Below are 12,237 nucleotides of genomic sequence, written 5' to 3'. Positions count from 1 at the left end.
CATATTCACACACACACACACACACACGGGACATGCACGCATGCACGCACACACACACATGCACGCACACACACGCACCTCTCCACGTGTGTGTGTGTAGCTTTCAGTCTCCTCAGCTCTTCCTGTAGGAGTGTCTTAGCTTTTATCTCTGCGTCTAAAGCTGATTGGAGCTCCAGACGAGCTGACATGTCCAACTTCTGACTGCGACGCACCTTCCACAGAGGGTCCTGGGGGGCGGAGGGGGGGAGGTTACCATGGAGACCAGGTGAGGCAGGTCAGGTGACAGTTTACCTGAGCTCTGGGTAAGGTGGAGCTACGCAGAGCCTCCAACTCTTCACTCATCTTAGACGCAAGAGACTGGAGATACCCACGAGCATCCTTCTCATCACTGACCCTGGAACACACACACATTATACACACACACACACAGATTATATACACATTATACACACACACACACTATATACACACACATTATATATACACACACACACATTATACACACACACACACTATATACACACACATTATACATACACACACACACTATATACACACACATTATACACACAATATATATACATAATACACAAACAATATATACACACACACTATATCCATATTATAGCCACACAATATATACACACACAATATACACATTATACACACAATATATACTGTATGTGTGTGTGTACATTATACACACACACATTATACACACACTAGAGATGGACGATATTGACAAAAAAATCTCGATAATTTCAGGTATTTATCACGATAACGGTAAAAATCACGATAAATAAAAAATTTCACAACTTAGCGTAAACAGGTTCTTTGTATTTAATTCATTTATTTCATCATTTGAAAAAAAATTATTTTCTAAAAAAAAAAGCAAAAATAACTTCATCAGTGTTTTTACTGCTGATGAATCTTGTTTCATTTATCGTATGAGTTACATGAAGTTATGATTAATAAATAACTATGATTTCCTATAATTAAACCAGATCAAGCTGATGATGTCATCATTCAGTATATTTATGTGTAATAATCAATAGTTACATTAGTCTAATGGGACCAGCTTTGTCTGTGAACACGTGAAATGTAATTAAATAATATTGTGTTTCATAAATTTGGACGAATGAATAGTGACATTATTATTCCTTATATGGAGTGGTTAGCATTAGCTCTGTGTGTTAGCTTAGCATAGTTAGCTTTAGTAGAGTTTCCAGTTCATAATGGTTGCTACAGGTTCATCTCTGTCCCTGTGTTTGTAGAACTTTAGGTGGATCTGATGGAGGAACTAGGATTGGTTCACTTTGTTGATGTTTATGTGGTTTTAACCCAGTAGTGGTTTATGATGTATCACAGCATAGTAGCTTCTGGTAGCCATGACAACCACCTCACACACACACAGACGGTGGTGGTGGTGGTGGTTCACCTCAGAGCTTCTGTAAACAACGTTCTGCTCCAGAGAATAATAAGTTGACAACAAACAGGAACAGTTTTGGTTCCTAGAACATGTTTTTATGGACGTTCTTGGTTAAACTGAGGAACTAATGGTTCTCAGTCATTTCAGACGTATTAATTTATCATTTATATCGTGGGATGACATGTTGTTACTGGTGAGAATGTTTTTGATGATAAATCACAAACGATAAAATATCGCACATTCCTAATACACATTACATACACACACACACATTATACACACACATTAATTACACATTATATACACAGATTATACACACGCACACATTATATACACACAGATTATATACAGATTATAAACATACACATTATACACATACATTATAAACACATTATACACACACACACTATATTCACATTATAAACACAAACATTATATACATACACATTATACACACACACATTACATACACAAACATTATATACACACACTATATACACATTATACACACACATTATATACATACACATAATACATACACAGATTATATACACGTTATACACACACACACACATTATATACACACATTATAAAAACACACACACATCACATACACATTATACACACACACACATTATATACACAAACATTATACACACACACAATATACACATTATATAGACACACAATATATACACACACATTACATAAACATTATACACACACACACATTATATACACACACATTATATACACAAACATTATACACACACACAATATACACATTATATAGACACACAATATGTACACACACATTACATAAACATTATACACACACACATTACACACACAAACATTATACACACACACAATATACACATTATATAGACACAATATATACACACACATTACATAAACATTAAACACACACCCACATTACACACAAACATTATATACACACACACATTATACACACATTAACTCACTCAGTGCCATTGACGAGATAACTCGTCATTTGTGTTTTTTCATGGGGATTACTAGAAAACACCCTGGCAGAGGTTCCTCATCAATATCAAAGCTGTGGGGTGTTGTGGTGGCCAACTGTGCCCTGAAGATGGCAGCAGTGCACCTTTAGATGTGAGATTAGCTACTGATGCTACCCAGCAAAGGAGGAAGAAGCAGGAACGAAAAAAAAAAAAAAGCAGGAACGTTGAGATTATGGCGCTACAGAGTGATATTGTGAGTATCCAGCAGCTCACAGCTCCACATACTAACACAGAACATGTGTGGACCTGAGTGAATTATTGATGGTGTTGAGATGGTGAGATAAAACCATCAACTAACCGGGCTAAAGGGGTCATTGCTGCGTGTCGGGAGGAGGGGGGGTACAAAATACCCCCAGCCTGTGAGCCAGATAGCAAAATAATAGGTGACATGTAGGAGGTAGCAGCACACCTTTGGATGAGAGATCATCCATGCTCAGCAGAGCTCAGAGGGAGAGAGGAAAGGCGTTTATGAGACAGAAAATGGCGCTATGTACAGGGTTGACGTTCACAGCAGCGCACACTCGACCAGAGCATGTGTGGAACTCATGGATAATGTGGCGATAGTGAGATAAAACAATAAAAAACGGGGGAACGCAGTGACACTCTGTATGTCAGGGAGGAAGAGGAAGTTGCGTGTGTGCAGACTGATGGGAGAGAACGTTGGAGGAACGCCAAAATACAGTAAGAAATCCATTTAACGCTGACCCAGATAGATAAATAATAATAGTTTTATCATCAAAAGCCTGGTCTGTGTTTTTTTTTGTTTTATATAAGGAAACAATGTTCAGATGTTAGAGATGTCACTAAAGCAAAATAAATAGCTTTAAAGTCACTGACAGGGTTTTTTTTAGAAAAAGGCTTTTTTCTCAGCTTTTTGCTCTGAAACTGAAGATTTGTGTAAAACTTGCTCTATTCAACGACTGATTACATAAGAACAAAATGAGTCAGAAACAAATTCTTTCTTTTTTGATGAAAGTAGAGACTTCAATCTTTCAGAATCTGGTGTCAGATTTCAGATAGTCATAGTAGAAAATATTCTGTGGGTCTTTAAAATCAGTCAAAATGCTCAGAAACGGCTGAAACTGAGGGGGTAGAAAATCTGAAAATGGCTGGAACTGAATGAGTTAAAACACATGACACACACACACGCATTATAAACACATTATATACACACACACACACACATTATATAAACACACACACATTATATATATACACACACACAATAAACACATTACATACACACACATTATATACACACGATAAACACACATTATATACACACGATAAACACACATTATATACACACGATAAACACACATTATATACGTACACACTATATTTATATGCACTATATATACACATTATATACGTACACTATATATACGCACACATTACATACACATTATACACCCTAACCCTATACACACACTATATAAACACATTATACACGTACACATTACATACGCACACATTATATATACACACACACAATATACCCACATTACATATACACATATTATATAGACCAGGGGTTCTCAACTGGTGGGTCGCGACCCAAAGGGGGTCATGGGACCGTTTTTGGTGGGTCGCAGGCCTTTCCCCAAAGAGAAAGAAAAATAAATATCATCAAATTTAATGGAGAGTTGATGTAGTTCCCCTACGCAACAGTAGGGACGGTAGTATCATTAGTGGGGACACTTGCATTGCTGTAGAAGAAAATGCATGTTTACATTTGCTAGAAATAGCAACATAGCAATAGCAACATGGCTAAGCGCAAGTACCACTCTGAGTACATTAAGTATGGATTTTCCTACATTGAAGACAAAAGAGTCCAAAAAGTGTTTTGTGCTGCGAGGTGTTGGATAGTGAAAGCATGAATCGTCTAAAATGATGCGCCATTTGGAAACGAAGCATTCCTCGCTGAGACAAAAACCTGGATTGCTTTCGTAGACGGCTTCAAGATCTGAGGATATCGCAACAGTGCCTTACTTCTACATGCTCAAAGCAAGCACATCGTGTTGCAAATTTGAAGAAACCCCATACTATCGCTCAGGACTTCATTTTACCCGCCGCAACAGACATGGTGAAAGAAGTGATGGATCAGTCCGCTGCAGATAAACTCAAAACTATACCTGTCCAATGACACCGTAAGTAGGCGAATTGAAGACATGTCACATGACATCAAACGACAGACGACAGCCCGACTTCACACAAGCGGTCATTTTGCTATACAAATGGACGAATCTAAAGACGTGAGACGTGTGGGACGAAGACTTTCAAGAGCAGTTTCTATGCACAACAGATCTACCAACCACTACAACCGCTGAGGACATATTTATTCTGTGGACCTGTACTTGAGCTCCGTGGGCCTAAGCTGGGACGTGTGTTGGTGTGACAACAGATGGAGCAGCCGCCATGACAGGGAAAAACTCTGGGGTCGTGAGGAGAATACAGGAGAAGGCTCCCAGTGCAACCTGGAACCATTGCTTTTTACATCGAGAGGCCTTGGCATCAAAAGATATGGGACGTACTCCACGAAACATTAGAAGATGCTATACAAGGGTTAGGGTTACATCAAGTGTAGTGCAAAGAATAGCCGATGTTTTCAGAAACTGTGCTTAGATCTTAGAAGTAATAATAGTAATGCATCAGTTTTATATAGCGCTTTATCATAGACACTCAAAGACGCTTTACAGAATTAAGGCATTATTCTTTCACTCCACACTTAGTGGTGGTAAACTACTGTTGCAGCCACAGCTGCCCTGGGGCAGACTGACGGAAGCGAGGCTGCCATAGTGCGCCATCGGCCCCTCCGACCACCACCAACACTCACTACGTTCATACTAGGCAATGTAGGTGAAGTGCCTTGCCCAAGGACACAATGACAGATACCACTGCAGCGACTGCCACCCCACTGTGGCACCTGGAATTCTCAGTGGTCTCCATCCAACTACTAACCAGGCCCAGACCTGCTTAGCTTCACAGATCTAATGAGATCAGGCAATGACAGGCTGGTGTGGCCACATGTGAACATCTGCAGGTGTTGTATCATGCTGAGGTGCGCTGACTATCCAGGGGAAAAGTTTTGTCCCGTTTCTATGAACTACGAGCTGAAATTGCAGCATTTCTTCTCCAGAACAACTCTCCTCTTGGTGATGTTTTTAATAGTAAGGGGTGGCTTGCACTTGTTTAAAGATTAAGATTAATTAAGATTAAGATTAAGATTAAGATTAAAGATTAAATCGGGCTTTCGCCTTTAATTGGCCATGTAATGTTAGTACATTATTGGAATTTGTCTTCTGCACTTAACCCATCCCTGAGGAGCAGTCGGCAGCCATTTTGCGGCGCCTGGGGAGCAGTTCGGGGTTAAGGGACTTGCTCAACATCCCACAGTGACGGCCCCGGTGAGGCTTGAACCGGCAACCCTCCGATTACAAGCCCAGCGTCCTTAACCACTAGGCCACCACTCCCCTATCTAGGCCACCACTCACCTTACTGATATTTTTGAACATTTAAACACGTTAAATGTGTCAGGAAGGGGACAGTGAAGAATGTCAGCTATCCTGTGACCACACGCTCAAAAAGAAATTCAGAGGTAAACCTTTCCCAGTTCTGGTGCAACGATGTGATGAGATCATCCCTCTATTGCTAGTGGAGCATTCAGCACCACTTACTGTACCTCTGTGAATGTGGATTCTCTAGTTCAGTTGAAAACATAATGAAATAAACTGGACATTGAGCATGACCTCAGAGTTACTTTGTCAACCATACAACCAGATATTGAGACTCTTGTAAAGGCCAAAAAGCAGCTGGTCCATTAGAACTCCATGTAGTTCTGCTTTGTTCTATTTACTTTACAAACATACTGTTCTTTCAATATTGATTTCAAATGTATTTAAGACCTTTGGACAATGTTTTTTCAGTGTTTATATTTTGAGATTGTGATCAGAACATAAGCTTGTATTCACTTGATTTGACATGATTTGAACATTTTTTGCACTTCAATACATATTTTCTCCAATAATAACAGTGGTGTTATTACAGTATTATGAGAAGCTATTGTGTTCCGTTGAATTGCACTTTTTTTGTTTTTTGGAGAAAAGTAATTGTACTTTTAGTTCATATACAGTATTTTGAAACTACTTGAGACGGTTTACATGCCTGTTTTAAAAGTCCTCAGTACTTGAATTAGTATTGCTGCTTATTTTTTATACTTAAAACTGAAATATCAGTTTTAATGTTTTGCATCAAGACGTTCACTTAATACATTTTTCATTTTTGGATCAATAATGTTTGGGTCACGACTTGTCATTTCAAGATGATGGTGGGTCCCTGACCCAGACCAGTTGAGAACCACTGATATAGACATTATACACACATACACATATTGTAATATATTGTCACTGTAACACACTGTAACACACTCTGTAACACACTCCTGGCCTACCATTGGATGATCTCTGCTATCTGAGCCTCCCAGTGACTCACACTCTCCTTCTTATTGGATGAATCCTGAACTTCATCCTCCAGTTGTCGGTTCTGACTCATTAGGTTGTCCACCAATGAGAGGAGCTGCAAAAGACAATGGGTGGAGTCAGAGGGCAGTGGGTGGAGTCTGAGAGCAGGGGGTGTAGCCTCACCTTGTCTGTCTCTGAGGTCAGTTTCCTGTTTTCTTTTTTCAGGAGATTTTTCTCTCGTTCATGTTTTTCTTTGAGAGAAAAAACAATTTCCTCCAACTCTGCTTTCCTGCATATGCACACACACACACACACACACACACACACACACACACACACACACACACACACACACACACACACACACACACACACACACACACAGACACAGACACAGACACAGACACAGACACAGACACAGACACAGACACAGACACAGACACACACACACACACACACACACACACACACACACACACACACACACACACACACACAGACAGACAGACACACAGACAGACAGACAGACAGACAGATCAGCAGGTTCTCCTACTGAGACTATTTTGGTTTGAGTCAGATTTATCTGTGTGAATGTGTGTAAGTGTGTATGTGCGTATTGATCTTCTCCTGCTGACGTGCTGACGTAATGACGTATCGATCATTTCCTGTTTACGTTCTACCGCTGCTTGCAGCGCTCTACTACTGTGTTCTGCTAACTCTAATCAAACTTGTTGTTATTGATATTTTAGCCTTGAAAACACTTGTTTTAATTTTTTACCGTACAGTTAAACGTACAAAGGTTAAGTAAAAAGCAACCTCGCCTCTTAGAGGCAGTACAATCTCCTTTAAACTTCCTTTTGTCCTTAGCTTAGCTTAGCTTAAATTTAGCACCTATGGCTTCTCTCTCCTCCCCTCCGCTCTCCTGCCCGGTGTGTCAGATGTTTAGTTACTCCTCGTCCTCCTTTAGGGACAATGGTAGTTGCATAAAGTGTAGCGTACTGTTAGATATGGAGGCGAGGATCAACAATCTGGAGAAGCGGTTCCGCACCCCTGATACCAAAACCGAAGCTAGCAAGCAGGACCTAGCCGGTGCGGACCGTGCTAGCTCTAGCTTAGCCTCCCCCCCGGCCAGCAATGAGTGGGTTACTGTCCGTGGTAAGCATAGTCGAAGGTCAAAAAGCCGCTTGGGACACCACCATGTTCACGTCTCAAACAGGTTCTCCCCCCTCTGTGAGGACAACACACTCACCGGGGAACAAACTCTGATAATTGGCGACTCCATAGTGAGAAACGTGAAGCTAGCGAAGTCAGCGGGCATTGTGAGGTGCATCCCAGGGACCAGAGCGGGCGACATAGAATCAAATCTAAAGTTGCTGGCAAAGAGTAACCGTAAGTTTGATAGGATAGTCCTCCATGTCGGCACTAATGACTCCCGACGTCGTCAGTCGGAAGCAACCAAAGTGAACATTGAATCAGTTTGTGCTTATGCTAAAACAATGTCGGACTCCGTAATTTTCTCTGGTCCCTTACCAAATCTGACCAGTGATGACATGTATAGCCGCATGTCATCATTTAACCGCTGGCTATCGAGGTGGTGTCCAGAAAACGAGGTGGGCTTCATTGATAATTGGAGATCCTTCTGGGGAAAACCGAACCTGATAGGAAGAGATGGAATCCATCCTACTTTGGAGGGAGCATCTCTACTATCAGAAAACATGGCACATTTATGACATCTCATGAATGAGACCATGTTACAGAGGCGGAGTCCTCCACGCCCCTCTGCGCTTGCCTTAGGACAGTTTCCCTCCCATTGCTATCAGGATAGCTGTGTTCATCGCCATGGCAACTGTTGTGATGGTGATGAATATTATTTTATGGAGACGGTGTCAGTCCCCCGACCCAAATTTCACAATGATTTTAACATAAAATCAAATAAAAGAGCTATCAATTACAAAAATCTGAAAAAAATTAAAATCTCAAATCTAGAAACACCAAAACATAAAAGCATTAGATGTGCTCTATTAAATATTAGATCACTGAGATCCAAATCTCTACTAGTAAATGACCTTATCTCAGAAAATAACTTTGATTTATTCTGTTTAACTGAAACATGGCTGTATCAAGATGAATATGTTAGTTTAAATGAAGCCACTCCTCCCAGTCATTTAAATACTCATATGCCACGAGACATAGGCCGTGGAGGTGGTGTAGCAGCTATTTATCATTCCTCTCTCCTAATCTATCCTAAACCAAAGGCCAGTTACACTTCCTTTGAAAGCCTGGTTCTAAATTTATCTCATACCAAATCAAAAACCTGCCAGCCAGTCTTATTTGTGATAATTTACCGTCCTCCAGGCCCTTATTCTGAATTTCTATCAGAATTCTCTGAGTTTATATCAAACTTAGTCCTCAGTTCTGATAAAATACTGATAGTAGGAGATTTTAATATCCATGTGGACAAAGATAGTGATAGCCTGAGCTCAGCCTTTATGTCCCTAATAGACTCAGTTGGCTTTTTTCAAACTATTAATGAAGCTACTCATCGTTTAAATCATACTCTTGATCTTGTTCTAACATATGGCCTTGATGTTAATGAACTAAAAGTCTACCCTGAAAATCCTCTGCTATCAGATCACTTTTTAATATCTTTTAACATTATCCTAGAGGATCTTGCACTGTGCAATAAAATAGTTAGGAGTAGAAATCTGTCCAATAGTGCTGTGGCTAAATTTAAAGAGGCCATTCCTGCTGCCTTAAACTCAGTGCACCATCCAATAAATAACCATGATATTAATTATAACCCCTCTCAACTGGATCTGCTTGTCGATAGCTCTGCTAGTCTACTAAAATCCACCTTGGACTCAATTGCCCCATTGAGGGAAAAAACTATTAAACGTCAGAGGAAAGCTCCGTGGTTTAGCTCTGAAACTCACACACTCAAACAAACAACCCGTAAATTAGAGAGAATGTGGCGCTCCAATAAAACAGAGGAGTCACGAATACTCTGGCAAGAAAGCCATAGTAAATACATGACAGCCTTACGACATAGTCCATCTACATACTACTCCTCACTAATTGAAGAAAATAAAAATAATCCGAGGTACCTTTTCAGCACTGTAGCCAGGCTAACACAAAGTCAGAGCTCTATTGAGCCCATGATTCCTCTAGCCCTCAGCTGTGAGGACTTTATGACATTTTTTAACCATAATATTCATAAGATTAGAGATAAAATTAGCCACTCCCTGCCTTCACCTGGGCCTGCTGTACCATTAAATGTAAATAGGCCTAACCTAAACTGTTTCACACATATAGGACTTCAGGAACTTAACTCTATTATTTCATCCTCCAAACCATCGACCTGCCTTTCAGATCCGATCCCAACTAAGCTGTTTAAAGAAGTTGTTCCCCTGGTCTGCCCATCTTTGTTGGAGACAATAAATATATCCCTATCAATAGGCTACGTGCCACAGTCCTTTAAAGTAGCTGTAATCAAACCCCTTCTCAAAAAACCTACTCTTGATTCCAGCACTTTAGCAAACTACAGGCCTATATCTAATCTTCCTTTTATTTCAAAGATTCTTGAGAAAGTTGTGGCAGCTCAGCTCTGTGAATTTCTTCAAAACAACAGCCTGTTCGAGGACTTCCAGTCAGGTTTTAGAGCTCAACACAGCACAGAGACTGCTTTAGTTAAAGTAACTAATGATCTACTCTGGGCTTCAGATGAAGGACGACTCTCAGTGCTGGTTTTATTAGATCTTAGTGCAGCTTTTGACACTATAGATCACTATATTCTACTAGAGAGATTAGAGGAATTACTTGGAATCACAGGGACTGCCCTAAACTGGTTTAAGTCCTACCTATCTGATAGGTACCAGTTTGTACACGTGAATAATAAGTCTTCTGTGTACACTAAAGTAAGCTACGGGGTTCCTCAGGGCTCTGTGCTAGGTCCAATCCTCTTCTGTATCTATATGCTCCCCCTTGGTAATGTTATGAGAAAATACTCTGTTAACTTTCACTGCTATGCTGATGATACCCAACTGTATGTATCAATGAAGTCAGGTAAGACAAATCAGCTATCTAAACTTGAGGCCTGTCTAAAGGACATTAGGGCCTGGATGGACCAAAATGTTCTTCTTCTTAACTCAGACAAGACTGAGGTCATTGTACTGGGCCCACGACACCTTAGAGAAACCTATGCTAGCCTAACTGCCCTAGATGGCATTACTCTGGCACGAAGCACAACTGTTAGAAACCTTGGGGTTCTATTTGATCAGGATTTATCCTTCAACTCTCACATAAAACAAACTTCAAGAACTGCCTTCTTTCATCTCCGTAACATTGCTAAAATCAGATCTATCCTGTCTCAGGGCGACGCCGAAAAACTAGTCCATGCTTTTGTTACCTCTAGACTGGATTATTTCTCTGGTCTTTGGTGAGAGCAGACGTGTTTTCCTTTGCTCCGATAACACGACCTTGGCTACAGCTGGCTACAGCTGAACAGCCTGAACAGCCTGAAAAACTGGGCCCAAGACTGAAGGAAAATGGTGAAAAAACCGCAGGGAGGCCCTTCAGAACCCAATTCGGGTTTGGAAGAGGTCAAGGAGATGATACGCGAGGGTCTACAAAACCTATCTGCCGAGATAAAGTCGTTGGAAAAGACGCTGGAAAATTCACTGGAAAGACTACAAAGCGAAACAAAGGTACTGAAAGAAAAGAATGAAAGAAATGCTGAAGAGATAAAATTGTTGAACGCGAGGGTTGAACAGCTGGAACAAAAGGAAAGAGAGAAAGATGTCATCATCACAGGCCTAAAGATAAAACCCAGGAGTGACGAAGAAACAAAATCGATTGAACAACAGGTCATTGACTACCTGGAGTCGAAGGACATTGTCCTGAACCCTGACAACATCAACTCCTGCCATCTCCTGCCAAAGAAAAATGATAACAGAGCTGTAAAAATAACCTTCACGAATATAAAATTCAAAGGAGAAATAATCAAGCAAGGAAACAAACTCAAGGGAACGAAGGTGTACATCAATGAAAACCTGACGAAACAAAATGCAAGCATTGCATGGAAAGCACGCCAAATAAAAAAAGAAGGAAAGATTTTGAAGACGTGGTCAAAAAACTGCAGGATTTATATCCAGGAAGAAGAGGACGGAAAACCAGTTCTCATCAAAACGATGGACAACCTGGGAAAATACGAAGGATCCACCTAAACAACAACATTACTGATGGTAATCATGGATATGGACCCAGATCTATATAAACACTGGAAACAAAACTCAGACTGTGATTA

General features: G+C 40.4%; 1 protein-coding gene across 1 annotated transcript in view; it reads right to left on the bottom strand.

Annotated features, from left to right (window-relative positions):
- LOC114458222 (serine/threonine-protein kinase MRCK beta-like) overlaps positions 1-12,237 on the bottom strand; it is a 46,951-nt gene that overhangs the window by 14,682 nt on the left and 20,032 nt on the right. Inside the window, exons 15-18 of the mRNA XM_028440565.1 lie at positions 7,119-7,224; positions 6,926-7,050; positions 292-394; positions 79-227 (exon numbers count right to left, since the gene is read on the bottom strand). Of these exons, the coding sequence (XP_028296366.1) occupies positions 79-227; positions 292-394; positions 6,926-7,050; positions 7,119-7,224 (483 nt within the window). The remainder of the gene's footprint in view (positions 1-78; positions 228-291; positions 395-6,925; positions 7,051-7,118; positions 7,225-12,237) is intronic.

The sequence above is a fragment of the Gouania willdenowi genome (assembly GCF_900634775.1).
Source record: "Gouania willdenowi chromosome 24 unlocalized genomic scaffold, fGouWil2.1 scaffold_320_arrow_ctg1, whole genome shotgun sequence".
Classification (NCBI taxonomy): Eukaryota; Metazoa; Chordata; class Actinopteri; order Blenniiformes; family Gobiesocidae; genus Gouania; species Gouania willdenowi.
This window is presented reverse-complemented; position numbering and strand designations above follow the sequence as displayed.